General features: G+C 48.0%; 1 protein-coding gene across 1 annotated transcript; it reads left to right on the top strand.

The window, feature by feature from the left end:
• Nucleotides 1-17323: 17323 nt before the first annotated feature.
• On the top strand, nt 17324-20638 carry SSTR4 (somatostatin receptor 4). The gene has a single exon (XM_007068785.4). The coding sequence runs from the start codon at nt 18053-18055 to the stop codon at nt 19292-19294; it is 1242 nt and encodes a 413-aa protein (XP_007068847.3). The 5' UTR covers nt 17324-18052; the 3' UTR covers nt 19295-20638.
• Nucleotides 20639-23318: the final 2680 nt, after the last annotated feature.

Raw genomic sequence — 23318 nt, 5'->3', positions numbered from 1 at the left:
CTTCCCCACAGCCCCTGCACCTTCACTTTCAAGTCAGGGCTGAAGATCCCACTTGCGTTCCCACAGTTGGCCAGGAACACCCTCCTTGCTCCAGCCAGCAACTTCTCTGTCTAGACCATCCTTATTCCTCTGGCTCCAGCCAGCAACTGGTCTGCTCTGTCCAGCAGCTCCTTTTTATACTGGGCTCTGATTGGCTGTTCCCGGCAGTCTCTCTAGGCAGGCTGGAGGACCCACCTCTACTGCTGCCTTTTAGGGGCGGGGTGTGGTAGGACTGCTAGGCTTCCAATAGGGAGCCTCAAAGGGCCTGATACACCCAACCAAAGGGACCATTCGAGGTAGATTGGCCCATTAACACCTCTGCAGTCATACATTAAAAAGAGGGGGTTAGTGGGTTATAGAATGTTGTAATAAACCATATATCCAAAATTTATTCTAAATAACTTCTTCTTCGAGTATGTGCAATGTGCCTCAGGTGGCACGTGACCAGCATTCATCACCGAATTTGGTCCGCTGCTTGGATCATTAGCTTTCCCAGCCCGGGCCAGGTACTGACGGGGAGCGTGACATGAATGCTGATCCATGCCCCCCTTCTAAAGAACTAAAACAACAACAAAGGATATCTTTCCATAACATCAGCCTCTTTGCCCATCCAAAGTTCTCCATCCATCTTAGAACAAGCTGAGGTTCTTCCAGGTGACCCTTCTGCACCAGCCTTGCAACTCTGACTCCCTAGCTGTGGGAGGGAAGGGGAGGTGAGAAGGAAGGGGGGAGAGCTCAGTGTTTGACAGAGAGCTTCCTTATCCAAAATCCTTTGCAGAGAAGGGAAGTCAGTCCAATTTCTTCATCAAAGGGACATTGAAAATGGGGAAAAAATTTTGATCTATGTAAAAGTTATCCAAAGAGCAATGCATCACTGTCACCGTGCCCCAGTGGGTCACAGTGGTGGATGACAGGTTCAGGACAAACTACTGAGAAATAGGGAAGACTCATCCCACACTGGTGGTTTTTCTACCATCAGATATATCAAGTCAGTAACAAAAGTAAATTTCTGTCTCACCACACTGGTTAACAAGAAGTCAGAAATGCAGTCTCCTTTAGCATTCCAGCACTCACTTCACCACCCAGACACTGGACTTTGTGATGAGTGGTTATGAAGTGAGCTGTAGCTCACGAAAGCTCATGCTCAAATAAATTGGTTAGTCTCTAAGGTGCCACAAGTACTCCTTTTCTTTTTGCGAATACAGACTAACACGGCTGTTACTCTGAAACCTATTTAAAACCAATTTCATCAAACAAAGGATCCTTCTAATCCCAAGAGCTCAGCCACATAGGTCAATAGACAGCAAAAGCTGATTTATCCGGCACTTCGCCAACTGGAAAGCTCTATAAACCAGCATTTCTGAGCTTCATTGAAATTCCAGTTTATAGTCCGGTTGGTGCGGGGCCGGCAGCAGATTTGGGCATGGGAAGGGGTGTGGAGCGCAGGCTCTGGGAGAGAGTCTGGGTGCGGGAGGGGTCTTGGGAGGAGGCGCGGGGTGCTGGATCCTGGGGCTGCTCTCCTAGGGCAGCTCCCCGCAAGCAGCGACCTGTCCTGACTGCTCCTAGGTAGAGGCATGGCAGGTGGCTCTGCGCGCTGCCCCCGCCCCTCCCCGAGCACTAGCAACGCAGCTCCCATTGGCTGGGAACTGCCTCCATCTAGGAGCAGCCCCTGGCACCCTGCACCCCCTCCCGCACCCCAATCGACCCTCACACACCCAAACTCCCTCCCAGAGCCCGCGCCCTGCACCCTATCCCACACCCTCTTAGTTAACCGACATGTTTAACTTACCACCCCCCCCCCATTCCTCCAACATTCCGGATAAAACAGCTTTTACTGTATAACTCAGATCTTACCCAATAATCACGTTGCTGCTAATCCTTTAGTACCTAACATGTAAAGGTTTATTTATAAGACAAAAGAGAGAGGAGAGAGTTAAAATGGTGAAGGAAGTCAAATACATACAATCATTGCAAAGTTCTTGGAGCAGGTTTGTAGCAGTGCTCGTAAAGTCTCTAGTAATTTCCAAAAGATTGGAAGGTCCTCAGTCCATTGATTGAAATGCTTCCTTTAGCACAAGTCCAGAAATCAGAGCAGGAAATTGGCAAAACGGAGAAGCTTCCAGGGTCCTTTATACGTAAATGGAGGGACTGCTCCCAGACTTAGTTTGTGGAAAATTACAGGCACAAGATGGAGTCGAGGGCCACATGAGCTAGTCACATGCCTTTGCATGCTTTGATGACTCATAGGAACAGCCATTACCCATATTCTGGCTAAAGGGTCCACAGGAAGGCTCACGGGGCGGGGACAAGCTTCTTCTGTGGCCTATTGTGTTCTTTAATGGGCCACCAGCTTGAATGGTCCATTCACAATGTGCTGGCTAGCCTGGATGTAAACTACTTTGTGGGTGTTATCCCAGGAGCAAATACAGTTGAGATATAGCTCTATATAGCCTATTTTCATAACTTCAGATACAAAAATGATAAATGCATATAAATAGGATACTCTTACTCAGCAAATCATAACTTTTCCGTTGACACCTTACATGATATACTTTGTACAAGATTTGTGGCAATTGTTTGAGAGTGGCAATATTTGTGATATAAATGGTCATGTTTCAATCATACATCATCACAATCACGAACATGTTTGCGCTGCTATAGTTTATTTTTAAAATCGGACCTTGCTATTAGTCCTCAGTGTTCTCTCATCTCTATTAAAATACCTTGACTGGAAAGCATGCCTTACAATGAGAGATTTAAGGAGTTCACTCTATTCATTTTAATCAAAGAGAAGGTAATAGATTGATCAAACCACTTCTTAAGTACCTACCCAGGAGAAGATATCTGATTTTAGGGCTCTCTCTAAGCTAGCAGAGAAAGGTATAACAACACGTATTAGCTGGGGTGCAACTTTTTAATAGTGAAAGTAATTAACAGCTTAATAAAGGCAGGGATAAATTCAGGGCCACTTGAAGGTTTTAAATGGAAATTGATGTCTTTTTACAAAATGCAGTCTGATTCAACCACAAGTTGTTGGACTCAAACATGGTCACCCAGGTAAAAAGGCAGTATCACTCCCGCCCCTGCAGGAATGATTGGGGGCAGTTCTCTGGCCTATGTCATGCAGGAGGTCAGGCTAGAGCAGTGTTTCTCAATGACAGGTCCCTGAGATCTCCCTGACGCAAGCCAGTCCCGGGTATACAAAAGGCTGAGAAACACTGTGGTAGTTGATCACAGTGCCCTCTTCTGGCTTTAAAAAAACACAGAACCTTTGATTTGGAGGATGAAAGGATTCCCTCCCCACAGACAGCCCTACTGGTAAGGAGCAAACATTCAAGAATATGTGCAACTTTACTTCAGCAGAGTAGCCCCATAGACTTGCCTGAGTAAGTTTACTCATATGCTTGTGTGTGTGCAGGATTAGGGCCACCCTGAGGAGTGGGGCTGCAGGGGCATGGGAGTTTTCAGAGGAAAGTGGGGGCAGGGCTGTGGGGCTCAGGCAGAGAACAGGTTTGTGCATGGGGGTGTGGGGGAAACCCAGAGGCCCATAGGGCTGCAGGTGGGAGCATGGCCTGTGAGTGGGAATGTGGGAGACACAGAGGGAGCATCGGTGAAAAGCAGAGTTTGAGCTGGGTGCTGGGTGGGGAGAAGCGAAGGCAGAGGAGTGATGTGTTGGTGGAACACCTCCGCTCCATCAGTGCAGTGGGATGAACATCCCCCTGCAAAATATTTGTTTAGGTGGAAAAGGGCTTCTAGATAAAAATAGAAATTTTCACCAAAAAAACTCCCACCAATTTTCATTTAAAATGTTGTGGGGGAGGAGGGGGGTTGTCTGAAATCCTGTGAGGAGGAGCAGGTTCTCCTGCCCGGTGGTTAGGGCCCAAGGCGGAAGTCACACCCAACAGTTCTTCCCCGGTGGCAACCCCGCCTCATGGGCACAGTTCTGGGGGAGCCCGGGCCCTCCCACGTCACCGGATTCCGACCCAGGGTCCTGGGAGGCTGGTTCCGTTTCGCTCGCCTGATGGTGTTTTTCGTCAGCCTCAAGTCAGCTTCCCTGGGTCACTTCCTCCTTCATTCTGCATCCCCGTCAGCCGCCCCTGGGGAATGCTGGCTTCCAGCCCTGGTCTCCGTCTCCTGTTGCTCCTCAATTCCCTGGCTTGGTGTGGGCTCAGCTCATGTCCTTCCCTGGAGCTCCCAGAGCACGTCCTTCTCCCTCCCCTGCCAGCCCATCACTGAGCTGTCTCGCTGCCTTTTAAAGCCTGCCTCTAACCTGAGTATATTCTGCAGGGGCAGAGCCTCCATAGCCCAGAGCTGCTCCTTAACCCCCTCCTGTCCAGTGAGGACAAACCCCAAAATTGTTTTTTTGTTCTTGTTTTTTTGGTTTTGGAAACAATGAAATTTGGGGTTTGGATTTTCAGATTTTCTGTAAGTAAAAGTTTCCTTTCACTGAAATTTTTTGCAGGAAAAAATCATTTCCTGTCCAGCCCTATTTATCAGAGCATAGAACTAGCTGCATGGAGTAATCCTTTTCCCCATAAGCACTCCCATTTGTCCAACGGTGGGAACATTCTAGCTGCCAGCAGTAAAAAGCAGGGCCATATTCCCAACTGGCGTAAATAGGCATAACCACACTGAAGTCAATGGAGCTATGCTGATTTACACCCGCTGAGGATCTAGCTCGTTGGCATTAACCTATAGGCAGGCAGGCAAATGCAGTTCACCTCTGAAAAGAGACTCTAAAGCGGCACCTTGAGATCCCGTGTTTAATGTGCCTCAGTGATTCCTCATCAGTTGTGCTCAGCTTATAAATCAAATGACGCTTCTTTCCTGGCTGCCAGGCCTTGCGAGGCTCTGGAGGCTAAATATTGCCTCTACTTCCTGAGTGGAAAGACCTTGGTCACCGCACCAAGGCTGTAGCAGGCTGGTCGGTGACCTCGCTCTTTTAGCTCAGGCAGGAGAGGCTCATAAGATGGAGAAGCCCAGCCATGAGAGCGCTACATCGACTAAGGGTGGGCTACACCTCTGCCAGGCTGCCGTTAGCACAGAGCAGTAAAACTTGTTCTGGTCACTCACGTCTGCGACTCTGACCCTGAATACAGCGACAGCTGAGTAACCAAGGCGCCGTCCTTTTTGTCAGTTCTAGGAGGAGACACCACGCAGATATCGCTCGACAGGCACCGGGCCAGATCCTGAGCCTAGCCCCAATGAAATAAATGGAGCTGCACTGATTTGCACCAGCTGAGGATTTGGGTCTATGATTTAAAAGCGAGTTAGCACGCCATTGACAAAGCCTTCGTCTGACGAACCGCAGGCAACGGTTCCCAGCCGGTCCCTACGGAATTCAAAATCTCTGGTTAATCAGCCCCCTCATCACCTGTACATTATTGGCTTTTCTAGAGAAAGCTGCTTTGGCGAACCACGACAAGGGCTGGAAATGCCGCCAGCTCACAGCTAGTCTGGCTCCCCCTGGATTTTCTTGCATAGGTCTCTGTGCAATGCTGAAGACAAAATCTCTCCAGGAATCTGCAGATGATAGATGGATTAAATCTCCCAGCAAACGAGAAGGGAAGTGGCATCTGCGGTGGTAGCAAAATGTGTAACAATCGTAAAATGGCAATTCAGCCCTTCTCCAGCATATTCAGAATGAAGACACTTTGACGTACAGGTATTTCAAATGAGGTTAAGGGCACCTGGAGTGAGGGGATACATGATCTTTTTTGCCCTATATAAATCTAAGCCCCAGGTTGTCCTAGCCCTTACTTGAAAGTGCTGGGGTAAAGGGCCTCCTCAGTGCCTTGCACAGAGCGTGACTGTCAACACAGTGGGCAGTAGGAGAGAGCAGGGGGCACTTGCCAGGCACCCTCCATTGCAAGGGAGTGACAGAGGAGGAGGGGGAGAGGGGCGGGAAGTGGGAGGAGAGCCTGTCTCCACCCCCTCAGCTTGCCAACCAGAGTAACTGGTTGAGGTCACAGGGGTGAGAAAACTGCTCCACAAAGAGGACAAAAGAAATTTATTCCTCACACCTAGAGCAGGGTGGGGCCCAGGGAAGGACTCATGCTCTGGGTTGCCCCTGGGTGCGGCGGTTACATGCAAACCCCTTACGTAGGGCAGAGTGGAAAGATACCATCTAAATAAAATAAATGAGATGATTCTGCCACCACTTATAGTGTAAGGGCTTTTTGTTCTGAGTTTGTACAGTGCCTAGCACCGTGGGGTCCTGGTCCATGACTGGGGGTCCTACATGCTACAGTAATACACAATAATGATGGATAGTACTTGATGAGCAGTACGCACATGCATTATGAACTCAGGTGATGGGGACACCCTCTTTGTCCTTCGGCTTTATCTCAAGGTGGATTTTTGCTTCTGACATGAAAAAATAAACCATCAAATGTGTTTTGGTACAAGAGACAGAATACTAAAGTTTACAACCATTTACCTAACGATGATCACAGGCTGCAGTTCAGAGAGTCATAGGTTCCAAGGACCAAATTCCATGATGAATCCTGGTCAGGTGCCATTTGAAGCACATTGCGTCTAGGCTAAGCAGAAGAGGCCAGCAGGGACCAACGTGATCACCTAGTTTGACCTCATGGATAACACAGGCCAGGGAACTTCCCCACACTAATTCCCAGAGCAGACCATTTAGAAAAACATCCAGTCTTGATTTAAAAATGATCAGAGATGGAGAATCCAACATGACCCCTTGGTAAATTGTTCCAATGGTTAACTACTCTCAGTGTTAAAAATGTAAGCCTTATTTCCAGTCTGAATTTGTCTAGCTTCAACTTCCGGCCATTAGATCCTGTTATACCTTTCCCAGCTGGATGGAAGAGCCCATTATTAAATATGGGTTCCCCACATAGGAGAGTCCTGCAGGAAGCATGGGAAGAATGTAAAGACTACAGATAAAGGCCACATTAGAGGAGCATAAGGGAGAGAGGCCTCATGAACTTTCAGAAGATACTAACGCTGTTTGTCATAATGCTACTACCAGAATAGCTGGAGTGAGAAGACAGAAAGTAGGATATGGGGCATCAGCAGCAATTTTTAGGGAAAAGGGTGGTCTTGGAGTTAAGGCAATAAACCAGAACTCAAGAGAGGCAAGTTCCATACAGTCGAACCTTGGAGTTATGAACACCAGAGTTACAAACTGGCCAGTCAACAACCACACACCTCATTTGGAACCCGAAGTACGCAATCAGGCAGCCGCAGAGACCAAACTAAAAAAGCAGTACAGTACAGTACTGTGTTGAATGTAAACTACTAAAATAATAAACGGAAAGTAAAAAAGAAAGAAAAAGATCTGACAAGGTAAGGAAGCTGTTTCTGTTTGTTTCACTTAAATTAAGATGGTTAAAAGCAGCATTTTTCTTCTGCATAGTAAAGTTTCAAAGCTGTATTAAGTCAACGTTCAGTTGTAAACTTTTGAGAGAACACCCAGAACGTTTTGTTCTGAGTTCTGAACATTTCAGAGTTCACAAGCAGCCTCCATTCCTGAGATGTTCGTCACGCCGAGGTTCTACTCTACGTGGCTCTCCCACAGACTTCCTGTGAGATCTGGGTTTCTTTGCGTCCAAGTTCCCCCAAATCCTTGCTGCCTCCTCCCCTTTTCCTGTCGAGAAGGTAAGCTCCTGGGAGAGGGGCTATCTTTGTCCACGTGTATGAACTGGTCTGCACCTAGCACTGGTCTGGAAGGAACTGATTTCAGATGTGACCTCTAGGTGCCACCGTCATACAAATAATAAATCTAATTATACCAACAGAAAGGAACATTTTTTAATGTTACACTGAAAATGAGCCCTACGGACTCAGTGAGTGTTTCACAATAATACATTCAAAAATTATGAGTATCCAGTCAAATTCCCTTTGACTTCAGTGGGGCCAGGATTTCACCCTCCATGTATTAGATTACAGGTGCTTTGAATGCATTACCTTAACGCATACCAGTTGTGGTAAGGAAGTCTAAGCGATAAGCCTTCAGCACTAGCACTGTATCTCATATGAAATTACCTCAGACAGTTCATGAAATCAAGAAGGAGTGGGTTTGTAGCTCCATAGTTGCTGAATCCAAAAAGATGCACCAAAGAGAAAAGCTTCATGCTTGAAGATGAAACTCGAGGCTGACCATATTGTAGGGAGGATAGGACGTATTTTCATTAGCCAGCTGTCAACAGATGCAAAGCCTCACCCATTGATTGCTTAGCAGATAAACAAATACAGTGCAGGGAACAGTTTCCCTAAATCCAGATTGAGCAAACACAGTTTTTCACCCAGACACGTGCAGAGCAGGCGGCGTTACAAGATAAGCATATTTTCTTCTTTCTATAGAGGGTAAATCCTGAGTCCCGTTACAGGGCTGAAAGCCCCTGGCAGCGGAACCAGTGTGCTACAGCAATATAAGATTTCTAGGACTGTGTGCTACGCATGAGACTTGCACATCCTTCCAGGGGTGGGTCTCTGTGCAGCAGGGGATAGGGGAGTTTGGTGGTGGCGCAGTGTGAACCAGAGAAGGGACTAATGACCTGCACCACAAACTCTTGCCTCCCTCTCCTCTGTAACTGGGGGCATGAGGAGGGAATAGCTTCTGTGGAATAGCTCTACTGTTGTTCCATGTCTTAGGGGAAGGATTCCTCCTTCTCCTGACCTCCTGTGGATCTCCTCAGGATTCAGTTGGGTTCTGGGAGGTGAATTTCCTCCTAAGAGAAGTTCTTCCAATAAAGCGGGAGGGATAATTTTGTGAATTCTGTTTCTTCTGGTGTTTTTGGCTGTGCTTCACCAAAGTCTAGCACAGTACAGACTTTGGCACGCAGCAGGCACCCACAAGACAACTTTAGAAGAGGGGACACAGTGTTCTCATTTATTCATAGGCATTGCCATTCGGGCAGACCTTGATTCCCTTTGCTCAGGTTGAGTAGCACTGATAGCATTTGTGGAGTCCAATGGTATTAATGGGATCAGAATATGCTCCATATAGCACTTAGCATTGTCCCACCAGTTAAGGGTATGAGAGAATTCTGTAGGTGAGCCTGGGATAAACTGCTTCACTTTGTCCTGGGCAATGGATCTTCTGGAGATCCCTCCTTAAAATTCTCCTTTGCTGTGATGCCTACAGAACACTTGACAATAGTTAGACAGCTGATATGCTAAGACTGCTATCAAGTTGACTAGTGTTGTCTCACTGTTTCCTTGTGTCCCCTTTGTCTGTCTATATTCACCTGTTGTCTTTTGACCTCTACTTAGATTGTAAGCTTTTGGGGGCAGGGACTGTCTCTTTGTTATGTGTTTGTACAGTGCCTAGTACCATGAAGTCCTTGTCTGTGATAGGGGCTCTTAGGCAGCAAGGCAAGACTTAATATTATTAATTATTATTATATTGATAAGGAGGGACCTTCCAAAGCTGTTGATCCAACCTAAGTCACAGGCACGAAAATTCACAACAAATGAGAGCAAGAGAGAGAATATACAGGAGGATACATGAAGTGTCATATAAAGATTTCATAAGCATGGGTTGGGAATGGCCATATCACTCATGAGTCCAGCTGGTGGGCATTTTCCAAATTTTGAGTTTTCACAGAACATTTTCATTGGAAATTCAGTTTCTGCCCCAAAACAAAGACATTTTTTTCAATAATATTTTTCCCAGTAATTTTCAACACTAGCGCTGGGGGAGATGTTGTCATTTTTCAAAATTTAAACAAATTTCCATATATATTTTCTTACCACTTGAGAGGTGAAAACCACAATTGAGTTTCGCTAATCATCTCAATGAAGGCCTGTAAAACCTTTACACCACACCATTGTATATTTTCTGTATGGCGCCTATTTTACACACAGTCAGGATCTATGCAGTATTGTTGTAGCCATGTTGGTCCCAAGCTAGTGGTGTGCACCAACACTTCTTAGCAATTACTGAGGTTTTAGCAGTTACCACCAGCCTATTCCTACCATGGAGTTTGGCTTGAAAAACTAAGAATTAATCCTGTGTGCTACAGTACAGCATTTAGTTGTTAGTATACTGAGTCACCAGAAACATCATCACCTGGCAAGTAGAGACCATGTGTTTTGACCTGAAGAAGAGCTCTGTATGGCTCGAAAGCTTGCCTCTCTCACACACAGAAGTTGGTCCAATTAAAAGATATTATCTCACCCAGTTTGTCTCACAAATTCAGAAGGTTTTAAAACTGTTTTCAAATTTTTGTTGGGACTACTATTTTCTACCTTTCCAATTCCCTTAGTTACACTTGAGTTGGTTGGGAATTTTCCATTGATATAGTGGGTTTGGTTTCTTAATTTGTTTGCAGAAAATGCAGTTTCTGCAAAATCAATGTTTTGATTTTGCCAAAATATTTTTTTTTCTGAAAATTTTCACTTTTCATGTGAGATATAATCTGACCAGGGAAACTCGCCCAGGGAGGATAATGAAGGCATGAGCAACTTAAACTATGTCTCCCATGAGGTACTACAGCAGATGAGGGGGACACAGAATAAAGTTGAACCATGCTGAAATGAAATGTTTTCAGTTCCATTCACCAAATTAAAAAAAAGCACAGTTCTGAATTCAGGAATGTCAAAATGTTTTGTTTCAATCAGAACTGTTTCACCATTTCCGAACTGAAATATTTTCAAGCTTTTCTTTCCACAAAATGTTTTGACTTTTCATCCCAATTTGGGATGGAAATCCCAATTTTTACAGTTACCATGAGTCTGACTGCGCAGAAACAAGTGAAAAACAATCAATTTGAGATCCTCTACAATGACCTCAAATAGTTTTTCTGGACATGCAAATGCCATGGCCTTAAAGTTCTAGATCTCAAGGACCTGTCAGGGTTAGAAACAAGCACTCACTGGAAAGCCGTGAATATCTCCTATCCCATGGTACAAAATTTCCATTCCCAGTCCAAATGGGCTATAAGACATTACTCCTTAAACCTGTCAACAGTCCAGCACTTGACCTCAGACCAAAGAAATTTAGGTGTGGGGGAATTTCACACGGAGGAAGTGGAAAGAGAGATTTTTATGGTAGGTTGATTTTTTTTTTTAAAATAGTGCATGAGTTGATAGTTGCATAACTTTTGTTATTTATTTATGTTACAATAACACCTAGAGGCCCTGACTAAGATCAGGCCTCATTGTGCTAGGCACTGCATAAACACACAGTAAGGGGCAGTCCCTGGCCCAAAGAGCTTTCAGTCTAAACGGACATGACAGAAAAATGGTGAAAGAAAAGAAGGATTTATCATTCCCATTTTACAGATGGAAAACTGAGGCCCAGGAAGTCTGTGACATAGCCAAGAATGGAATCTAGATCTCCTGAGTCCCAGCCCCACAAGACCAACCTAAGACATCAGCATTGCCTCATCTGTAAGTTACAAGTTGGTTTCAACTACTGGTGTGTCACGTCCAGCTGACAATATTCAGAGCAATGTGAGCATGGACATGGTATGCCTTTGCGAAATGCCACGCATTCAGACATATATGAAAGCCCATGATACATTATTAACACAGTACATGGAACTCTTGATCTCACTTGCCAGCTGATGATGTTTCTAATCACTCACTATACTAATTAAACACTAGATTTCAGGACACGGGATTAATTCTTATTGTTTCAAGCCAAATTCCATGATAGGAATAAGTAATTGCTAAAACCTCGGTAATTGCTAAGAAGTTTTGGAGCACACCACTTTCCTCCTTTACAGTAAAAGAGTATTTAATCATTTCCGGTTCAATTCTAGCACTTGGAGCAATTCAATGTAATCTGCGTTCCATTACACTGTTTTATTGCACACCTTCCGGTTTATTGCTGTAACAGGAACCATGTTTAACACGGCACCCCCACCTCCAGAACAGAATGTATTACTTGGCCATAGCTTCTTTTAGGAATGTTCGTATGAGCTTGCCAGACTGAGGCTTCACTTTCACCACATTTAAAAGTTCAGGATCCTCCAGCAAGACACAGAAAGCAATGGGGAAGTTGCTATAATGAAATGCATTGGGCGGTATTCAGGGCATCTCTACCTCCCCAGAGCCTCCGCTCGTATAAATCAGCAGAAAGCTGAAGCTGTGCCCAGTTACACCAGCTGAGGATTTGGCCCCGGGTATTTTAGTGTTTTCCATACAGCAGTCAGTTGTGAAGGGAAAGACAAGGTGCAGGAGGGAATCTCTGTTACTGGAGCAACTTCTGTAGGTGAAAGAGACAAGCTTTGGAGTCCCATAGAGCTCTTCTTTGGGTCACTGGCAAGCTTCTCTTTCCCCCGCAGAAGTCGGTCCAATAAAAGAGATCGCCTCCCCCAACTTGTCTCGCTAATATCCTGGGACCAACATGGCTACAACACCGCTGCAAACAAGTTGTGGAGGGAGGCATCTTGTAGAAGAGATGATGGATGGCGGCTGGACGTGTGTAAGCAGACTGCTTGAGGGCAAGGAAGAGGTCATCAAAACAAGTGCCAGAAACCGTATTGCGAACTTCCAAAGGGTCAAAAATTATGTGTCAGACTCCAAAAAATCATGAGGACTGCCCCCAAAATCAGGAATTGGTTTTTGTTTTTAAAGGCGACGCGTGGGGGTTTGGGGCTGCCTTTTGATTGTTGACCCCCCCTCTGCTCACCCCAGTGCGTGTGTGTGTGTGTGTGTGTGTGTGTGTGAGATGGTTACAAGTGCCGCCATCTCTCCCGATTTTATACTGTGAGGTGATTTGGCCTCTGCTCTCGGCGCGCTCACTGGCTACCGGGTGGGGCGAAGCTTCCAGCTTCTCCCTAACCCCCCAAATTCTAACTCATTCTGCGCCCCCAGCCCCAAATCTGCCTGCTCCCCAGCCCAGCAATTAATACTGCCCAGCCCCCCTGCCCTACAACCGCCCTGTGCCCCTCACTGCACCTCTGCTCCTCCTGCAGCTCCAGGGGTCTTCCACCCCGACCCCGGTCAGTGTCGCAGGGATGGAGAGGGGTGGGAGGAGGAGCTGAGAGCAGATTGGTCCATTGCTCATGGGGGGGGAGGGAGCAGAGTCGCTCCAAGCTGATGGGGTTTTTCTGCTCCCTACTCTGCTCTCCCTTACCCCAAATCTCCTTTTGGGTCCCAAAGGGCTGGGGAGGGGAGAGCTCTCCCTGCCGCCAAAGCAGCCCTGATTGGCTGTTCTTCCCCAAGAGGCAAGGAAGTGGAAGAGGCAACCAATCAGAGGGGCCTTCCCCCTGGGCAGGGCTAGATTTTGGACGAGGGCTGGAGTTTCTCATGTCATTGTGAAACTGGCTCAGCCGCGGTCCAAGTGGTGAGCGTTGGCACGGCAGGAAGTTGGAGGAGACTGTGGGCTGCACCGGAATAAACTGGCCACGGCCTCTGAAGCGCAGCCAGATGCCCCGACTCAGCAGGTGGGGCCCATGGCAGTGGTCACAGACAGCACTTATGTTCTCGGGATGGCGAGATGGGACGGTGGGCACGTGTTAATGGAGCTGGTGACGCAGGCATGTAAAGGTGGGGGCCCTCCCTGCGCAACCCCTTGTGGTCAGGTGAGGTACTGCTGGTGAGCCCCACTTTAGTTTCCACAGATGGGACACCAGAATGTTCCCTGCAAAGGATCTGTGTCAAGGGAAGCCAAAAAACAAACACAATCCAAACAAGTCTGTCTCCTTGAAAGAGTCTCATGGAAGGAGCAGTTGTAATCAGAGCAAAGGCCCTTAGGACCCTGCTTCAGAGCTCCTCAACTCAGAGTCCTCAAACAAAGCCTCTACCTGGTCAGGCTTCTCTTCTGGAGCAGCAAGGGAGAGATCTCACCACCACTTGCAAACTGGATAGCTTCTAGTCCCCTCTCTGCTCTGCTTCCTGTTCCTGTTTAAATAGGACAGCCTTCAAGTGGAGCAGGTAGCCCTCTTGATTACCCGAGGCTGTTTTGATTATCCGAGGCTGATTACACCTGGCTGTCCCTTAAAGGGGTAGTACACTCCTTTGCGAGGTACCACCATTTCCTTCTTCAGGAACAAGAAACAGGCCTGTGATGAAATGCTGAGAATCAGGTGTCCCAGACTACTGGAGACACACCCTTTGTGTTATCAAGGAGGACTTGTGGCACCTTAGAGACTAACCAATTTATTTGAGCATAAGCTTTCGTGAGCTACAGCTCACTTCATTGGATGCTATAGCTCACGAAAGCTTATGTACGGATGCTGTAGCTCACGAAAGCTTATGCTCAAATAAATTTGTTAGTTTCTAAGGTGCCACAAGTCCTCATTTTTGCGGATACAGACTAACACGGCTGCTACTCTGAAACCTTTGTGTTATAACATTTATATAATGCTTTGGGAACATTTTAATTAACCCTGTGATGGGACAGCCAACCTGCTCCAGAACCTCTGCCAGCCTGTTCGATTCCTCCTTCCATCATGTCTTTATTTATAAAAAGAAGTGTGTCATTTTCTTGCTGACATTGCATGTCTCAAATAGACAGATTGACCAATCCCATTTCCAGTCACTCACTCCAGAAGCGGTGTGTCTGCTGCTGGGATACCTTCCAGCACAAAGCTTTCAGGAGCTATATGAGCACCCACTTGTGGCCACAGGTCTCTCTGCAGTGCCCTCCCTTTAGTAGCCCCCTCACACTCCACAGAGTCTTTGTTGTGGCTTAACACCTCTTTCTGGGTCTGGTTCAACACTAAATACAATAGGAGCCGTGATCACAAAATAATCCAACATAAAGTCCAAAACCATACGCTCTACCTGAAGCCACCAGTTCCCAGCCCTCTCTGGACAGAGCTCTGGCCGTCCATCTGACCCCCACCTCCCCAGCCTCCCAACCAGCCACACCCCCTGAAGCTTCCTGCTGCCTTTTATGTTAAATCACCTGATTCCCCTCAGGTAAATCTCCTCTTTTAATCCAGGCTGCCTTAGCCCCAGGCTCTCCAGCCAATGAGCAAGCCACCGTGTTACAAGATATACATACGTATTTTCCAAATAAAATACGCTGTGGAGAACCCATGTGGAGGATGCTGTGAGTGGTGCTCACTTCAGAGCAGAAAACCCAGAGCAATTATTTCCCTGATGTAAACTATCCAGTTCCTTTTCTATTTCCTGGGGCGGGTTGGGACTCCCATCGCCAAGTCCTCCAGCCCTGGAATGAAAACTCAAACACACAGACATATTCAAAATATCGTCAAAGGACCCCTGATAGACACCACACAGCTGCTACAGAGTAGGGCTGGCTGGAAAACAAGAATTCTGTTTGGCAAAAAAACCTCAGAATTTCAACATTCGTTTCCATTCTACATCAGAACAAACCCAAGACCTTTCCAATTTTTTTTTGGGGGGGGGGGGGAGAGCGAGATACCCACCCCAGAATAGGAGACTCATCTGAGAGATGGAAGGTCCAAGTTCAAGTTTCTGGTCTGAATGAGGCAGTACAAGGACTTGAACCTGGGTTTCCCATTGCCCATCTCCCACATCTCTCATTCTCCCTCCGCAAATTCCGCATGAGATCTGAGAAATCTTCCCAATGAAAGTTTGGCCGAACTGATACCTTTGCACAAAAAGTTGCAGTTTCCCTGAATCTACATTTTCTGATGGAAATGTGAAGCCATGGACAAATCCCCTGCTAGCTCCACTACTAAGATAAGACTGGCTTGTTCTGATAGCGACCCCCAGGTGGAGATGCCAAAGAAAGACACTCATGATAAATGAACAGAAAAAGCAAAATGAAAACGAATAGAAAAGGGGACCCAAAGAAGAGCTCTATGTGGCTCGAAAGCTTGTCTCTGTCCCCCACAGAAGTTGGTCCAATAAAAGATATTCCCTCACCCACCTTGTCTCTCTAGAAAAGAACAGACACACTGGTGGTCAAATCCCTTGCTACCATCACAGCTGACTACTCCATTCCTACGGGCTGATGGCTGCACCTTGATTTTCCTCCACATCACACCTGGTTGGTCCGGGGCCGCCAGGCTTCCCCTCTGGGTCAGGCTGGGGTCATTGCTTTAGCTGCACCTCACTAGGCATAATCAGTGTCCACATTTCCTCCCCAGGTCCCTTTCTCTAGGCCAGCTGTCTGCTTCATTCTAGAGCTCCAGCTCACTCTGCTCCTTGTTCTTTCTGCCCTTTCCCCACTGGGCTTGTTCAGAGAATCCTTCCCTTGCTCCCGGAGGGATGGATTCCGATACCCTTACACACGCCAAATGGGACTTTACTCCACGAATAATCCAAGCCAATGGGACTGCTTGTGGAGTAAGGAGAGTCAGGGGATCAGAATGACTTCTGCACTGGGTTTTTGCTTGGTCTATTTCAGTGGTTTTCAACCTTTTTATTTTTCATTTGCGGACTCCTTTGGAAATGACGAAGGGCGGCGTGGGCCCCTTTGGAAATCTATTGTCTGTGTATATATAGTTGAATTCTGTTCAGTCAGTTTTCAGTCTAAGCCTTTTGCGGACCCCTCAGACATAGTCTGAGCAGACCCCCAGATTGAGAACCACTGGTTTATTTGATTCCCTTCCTTCCTTTTCCCTGCTCTGCTTCTGTGTCCACTTCAGTAGACTGGCAAGAGAAATTCCATCTGGGGGGTGAGGGGGGGGGAGGCAAACCCCAACCCTTTGCTCTTCTCTGCAGTGGGAAGTGATTTCAAACCAAACACTTGAGCGCTAGCCAATCAGGGAGGGCCATCTCTAGTTGCCAAGGAAACCTTCCTTCCTCAGATGCCTAGCCCATGTGGCGACACCTTGCATTGTGCGGCGTGCCGCTCGCCTGCATGACTGTCTCCCAGAGGTACCTCCTTGAGCCCTGTACGTACATAATTTGCGCAGTCCTTTGGGATGATAAATGTAAATGTTGCTACTGAGTGGGGACAATTTTGCCGTGAACCTCTCTCCCCCTCGCCAAGATGCCCGTATTGCTGGTTGTGAGCCCCTGCAATGCAACCAGCAGCTATTACGCAGGGTTACCGGCAACTGTTTGATCTGTGTATTATGAACCTCCCCCCCACCTTCTAACCGGCTTCTCGGACTGACAGTGGAGATCCTGCAAAAGGAAGCATTTCCCTCAGCCATTTTCAGAGCACTGGCAAGGCGAATACCAAACAGAAGGGGGAAGGGTTGGCATTGATTTTAAAGGTGAAACTCCTGATCAGAAAGTTGTACCTTCTTGTGGAAACATGCCAGAAATGATTCCAGCAAATGAGAATAACTCAGATTAAAATGGAAGGAGAATGGCCTGTCTTTTACTTTAAAAAGGCCAGATCCCGCTAACTTTATTCACCTTGATTAGGACCTTCCTGTGCCCGGAGCCTGTTGATGTCATTGCGGCTGTCTGCAGAGTAGGAGTACCGCTCAGCAGCGGTAAAGTTTGTTCATTCTATGTACCTTCCTTGCAGGGGCTAATGAAATAATTAAGGTCTGGGGAACACCTCAGTGAAGAGGAAAAGTTTAATTATTATTATTCCTTTGTATTTAACGGCCAGCGGCCACTGCTGCAGAGGCGTTGCAGCAAATGACAGCGCACCCCCTGGCTCTGCGTCCATTGTCTGAATCGGTCAATGCCGAAGCTTCCGAGGGCTGCATATTGCAGTACACTATTGTCTCGCCGTGAAGCAAATCAAAGGCACCCTCGCCGGTGGGAGGGCGGCCTGTGATTGGAGCTACCGGAGGCGTGTGACAGCGATTTGACAATTAAGGAAGCAGCAGCAGAGAGCACAATTTTGCAGCTGCTGCTGCTACAGGCACTGAAAACTCACATTTCTGCCGCTTTCTCTCTCTCTGTCTCTCTTTGAAACATCTGCATGCTGAGAAGCGTACCTGCCAGGCCCGGCAGTATTCTTCATCTCCCGGCAGCACCATCCGTTGGCAGGCAGCAGCCACTCGTCCCCCAACAGAATCCAGCTCCTGGCAGCAGCCTCCATCCTTCAGCAGCCTCCATTCCTTAGCAGGCAAAACCAGCCATCCCCCTCCCCAGCATCACCCATGCTCTAGCATCATCCATCCCCAACCACATCCAGGCCCTGCAGCCCTTTGCTCCCTCTCCTCCCAATGGGACAGCTGCCAACATGAGCACCGATGCCAACCACCTGCCTGCAGGATCCCAGGAGGGGAGCGGGGCTATGTGGACTCCATCCAGCTGGATGGCTTCTGACGTCCCTCCCAATGCCAGCGCCTCCTTGGCACAGCTGGATCAGCAGCAGAGGGCGGAGGAGTGGGGTGGCAATGCCGGAGAGATTGCGGGCACGGTAGTGATCCAGTGTATCTACGCCCTGGTGTGCCTGCTGGGGCTGCTCGGCAACTCACTGGTGATCTTCGTCATCCTGCGCTACGCCAAGATGAAGACGGCCACCAACATTTACCTGCTCAACCTGGCCATCGCCGACGAGCTCCTCATGCTCAGCATCCCCTTCGTGGCGGCCTCGGCTGCACTGCACCACTGGCCCTTCGGCCGGGCCCTGTGCCGCACCGTGCTGGGCGTGGACGGGCTCAACATGTTCACCAGCGTCTTCTGCCTGACCGTGCTCAGCCTGGACCGCTACATTGCTGTGGTGCACCCGCTGCGGGCAGCCACCTACCGCCGGCCCCGGGTGGCCAAGATGGTCAACGGAGGGGTCTGGCTGCTCTCGCTTCTGGTGGCCTCGCCCATCCCCATCTTCGCCGGCACAGCCACCACGCACGATGGCCGAGCAGTGGCCTGCAACCTGCTGTGGCCTAGTCCGGCCTGGTCGGCTGCCTTTGTGGTCTACACGACCTTGCTGGGCTTCCTGCTGCCGGTGCTGGCCATGGGCCTCTGCTACCTGCCGATTGTGGGCAAGATGCGGGCGGTGGCTCAGCAGGTGGGCTGGCAGCAGTGGCGGCATTCGGAGGGGAAGCTGACCCGGCTGGTGTTGATCGTGGTGGCCATGTTCATGGTGTGCTGGATGCCCTTTCACGTGGTTCAGCTGGTGAATCTGCTGCTGCCCGGCCACCTGGATGCCACAGTGAACAGTGCCTCTCTCATCCTCAGCTACTCCAACAGCTGCGCCAACCCCATCCTCTACGGCTTCCTCTCGGAGAACTTCAGGCACTCCTTCCATGGGGCGCTACGGCGGTGCTGCAACGCCAGCTTCTGCTGCTGCCACCACCCGGACCTGGATGGCGCTGAGGAGGAAGAGGAGGAGGAGCCGCTAGATTACTGTGCCGTCCCCAAGGGGGAGGAGACGAGCAAGGGCTGCATGTGCCCATCTTTGCATTGCCAGCGGGAGCCGGTGCACCCTGAGCCCTGCTGTACACCCGGCACCCTCCTTGCAAAGACCACCACCTTCTAGATGGCATGTGTCCTCCTCCTCGGGACCCCTGCCTTCCGAAAGGGTGCCTCCTCCTGGCCCAGCCCGCGCCTTGCAGGACCAGCATCTTGTAACGAGCACCATCGCCCTGCTGCTGCATCTCACCCTTCAGAAACAGACGAGCGGGGTAAAGAAGCCTGCGTAAGTCCTCAGCCTGAGGGCCATTTGCTTCTAGGTTGGCTCCTGCCTTTGGGCTGTGGCTGGGATGGGGCTTGTATGGCTGCTGGGTAAGCTGGCTGAGGGAGCTGCCCCTGCTTTTTTTCTCTTTGGGTAGCTGGGCTTGTTTCTTGATCGATTCCTTCTGAAGCCTGAGCAATCCCTTGCCACTGAGACCGTGGGGACCATGCTTGGAGTAAGGTGCCACTCAAGGTGGCAAAGGGTCTAGAATGAGGATTCTCTTAGCCACTCCCATCCCAGGCATTTGCTCACAGGGCAGGAGTTCTCTGTTGGATTCTCTGACATGGGTTGTTTCCTATGAGCCTGCTCAGCACAAGAGGCTAGCGATATGATACAGGTTAATGGTCAGCATTGGGTCCACATCCTGAGCCCGATGACTTCAGGAGGAGTTTTTCTGCAGCTCTCACTGGGAACAGGCTCAGCCCTTCTAAGGCCAGGCTGGTAATTAAAATGCAAGAGAAAGAGAGAGGGAGAGAGAGAGAGAGAGTATATCTTCTTTAATCTTTTGTGACCAGTGTTTGGAAAGGGATGTGCCATCCTTAGCAATTTATTACTAGATTTTCAGAAGGGCACAACTCCCATTAAGAACAATGGGGGCTGCAGGGTCCTTTTGAAAATCCACCCATCAACCTAGTAAAGTGTGTCTAAAGGGAAAATAGTACCCTAGTTTGCAGAAAGTACAATGAGTGACAGTAACCTAACCCCAAAGTATTGATTTAAGGCTCAATCTAGCTCCGATTTAGTGAATGAGAATTTTGCCATTGACATGAACATAAACAGAATCCAGACTTTTTAAATGCTTGAGGTTCTTTTAGATCCTTAGAAAGAGCAACGGTGGGTAGGACTGAGCTGCAGTTGTGTCATGAATGATCCGATCTGTAATTGTGCCATGGAAAAATAAAAAGCCATAATGTTGGCCTGTAACGCTGTTATTATTATCCCTCAGGATTACATTACGGGAGTGGTTTTGTGTTTTAAACAAACAGCCTTCACAACATACAAGATCTTTAGGCATAAAAAGTGAGAAGCTACAGTCTAAACTGTATCCCGGTGAATCAGCAATAAATCCTAACCATGAACTGACTCTGAAGGTTTGGGTAGTCAGGAGTTTTGTTCCACCCTCCGCAGAATTCCTGCATTTTAGGTGCTCAAATGCACTTGTTCTTGTTTGGCTTTCCTTAAAATTCTTGCAGTACCTAAAAACACTGTCTCCTGGAAGTCACTGATTGTGATGGACCTAACATGTTCTTGAGCTGCCCATTCATAGCCTTAAAGAGATTGCTCCAAATGCTCCAGCAATCACTGGAATCGTTGTTGTCCGAGTTTTCCATAATCGTTCCACTTTGTGGCAGAGCTCTGCATAGTACTTCACTATCGTCTCGTCTTGTTTCCTTTTTATGTTTCTGTCTGCTGGCGTGGCAACATCCATCAACATGGTCTCATTGGTCTTCTCTTCTACAACACTCATTATTGTTAATTATTACCATTACCAAAGCTCCTAGTCAGAGACCAGGACTCCATTGCACTAGAAACCCAGAACAAAAAGACAGCTGGAGAGCTCACAATCTAAGTAGTCCCATGTCCAAAGACAAACGCTGGAGACCACTTTAATCCTCATCACTCTCAGTTGACAAAGGAGTACAATAATTTGAGGTGGACAGGTTTATCTGTGATGCTTCAAATTTGGGCCCCCACCAGGGATTGAACCATTTACTTAACATGCTTACCATTCCACACTGCGAGTAGTCCCGTTGTCAGTCAATGAGACAGCTCGCAGCGTGGATAAACATGTGCTTCTGTCTTTTCGAGATCAGGGCATTGGGAGCCATAGCAGTCCTGGGAAGAGTTATGTAAGGGATTCCATCTGCTGGATATGCCCTGTAAAATGGCATTAAGTGACTCCTGTCCTCTGGCTAACCACTGCACTCTCCTGGCAGCTCATCACGGGGCTGGTTCTCCTGGCTCTTCACTTTGTGCCGTCCTTTCCACCGGTGTAAAGTGTCCCTAGTGTTCTGATCCGGTAACACGTCGCGCCCATTTTGCCTTCATGTAAAGGATGGCACAAGATGCAGGGCAACGGAGACTCAGGCCCCACAAACGCTTGCACAGCGACCACCAGTGCTGGGCCCTGCACGATTTCCCAGAGCTGCTGATCGCTCTTCAACTGCATCACTGCCAACTGACGTACAGGCAAAGGTTATGTTCCCAAAGGACCACCCCGTGCTGCTCTTTTGACTTTGACAACTGTTACCATGTTCTTAACTTTCAATTGCACACAAGGGAGGCAAAGGGATCTTGGCATGGGAGAGGTTCTTTAATAACATTTCAATTATGCTCAAGCAACAAAACGTACAAATCTAATTTCTGGGTGTGTCCTGTGCTGGGATAGTGCCATGCCTGGGGTGTGTACAATAGCACACAGCCCCATGACTACAAATGTTCCCAACATTGAAACACGCCCTTCTCTCCCTTGCTGCTCACAGGAGCCTTGACACGGCATGTAACTCAGGATATTGTCAAATCTCGAGAGTGCTTTAGTTAAGTGTCTTCGATTCAGAGATCTAAGGCCAGAATTGTCACCTAATCTGACCCCCTGTAGCCACAGAACGTCCCCCAGCGAGTCCTACATCAAACCCAGCATTGCAGGATGAACTAGACTAGAGTGTATCTTGTAGAAAGACGTCCGGTATTGATTTAAAGACTCCAAGTGGTGGCAAATTTGCCACATCCCTTCACAAGCTGTCCCAACGGTTAATTACCCTCACTGGTAAAAACATGCATCTTATTTCCCATCTGACTGAGTTAAGATGATAACCCTAAAAAAAATCCCACTGGATAGCTTCTTTTAGGGGTGGCTATAGAGTAGGTTTTTGTTTATGTTGTGACTTTTTTCACTTAAAACACCTCTGGATATTTAATTGATTTTTTCCATTGTTTTTTTGCTATAAAAATTATTCAAAGTAGAAGGTCAGAGGAAATAGTAGAAAAGGCGTGTTTGGGGGACTTTTACTATGATTAATTTAAGGGGGGTCCTTTTTCTTGATTTTTCAGCTAGTTCAGATACACTGGATGGGATTTTCAGAAGCCGTCAGTGTTGGCCTATGGCTTTATCTACAGGAGAAAGTTCTGCCTCTTCACTATGCTGGTATAGGGCTAGTGTTATACTGGTCTGGTTAAAGTGGGGCAGCCACACACACACTGGAACGGGGCGGGGATGAGGAATAAACTGTACTGGTACAAAGCATCTTTATTCCAGCATAACTGTATCCTCCTCAGAGCTTGTGCCAGTAGAAGTGTATCAGTAAAAAATATCACACCCCTAACCATCATATTTATACCAGTCCAACGTTCCTATGTAGACCAGGCCTAATTCTGTTCCCATGTGGTAAAACTCCTCTTCATTTCAATGGGAGGCCGCGTCTACACTACAGTTGCTACAGTGGCCCAGGTCCGGCACTGCAGCGATGTGCCGCTGTAGAGCCATAGTGTAGGTGATTCCTACAGCACCAAAAGGGGTTTTCCCATCACTTTACATAATCTACCTCCCTGAGCATTGGTAGCTAGGTTGAAGGAAGAATTCTTCCATTGACCTATCCACGTCTACACCGGGGTGAGGTCAGCCTAGCCATGTACTCAATGGTGGGAATTTTTCACACCCCCTGAGCACCATAGCTATGTCAACCTAACTTTTAAGTGCTGATCAGGCCTTAGACCAGAAGTGGGCAAACAACGGCCTGCAGGCCACATTCGGCCCGCAGGACTGTCCTGCCCAGCCCCTGAGCTCCCGGCCGAGGAGGCTAGCCCCTGGCTCCTCCCCCGCTGTCTCCCC

Source organism: Chelonia mydas, chromosome 3 (assembly GCF_015237465.2).
Source record: "Chelonia mydas isolate rCheMyd1 chromosome 3, rCheMyd1.pri.v2, whole genome shotgun sequence".
Classification (NCBI taxonomy): Eukaryota; Metazoa; Chordata; order Testudines; family Cheloniidae; genus Chelonia; species Chelonia mydas.
Note: the sequence above shows the minus strand (reverse complement) of the source record. Positions and strands in the feature narration are given on the sequence as shown.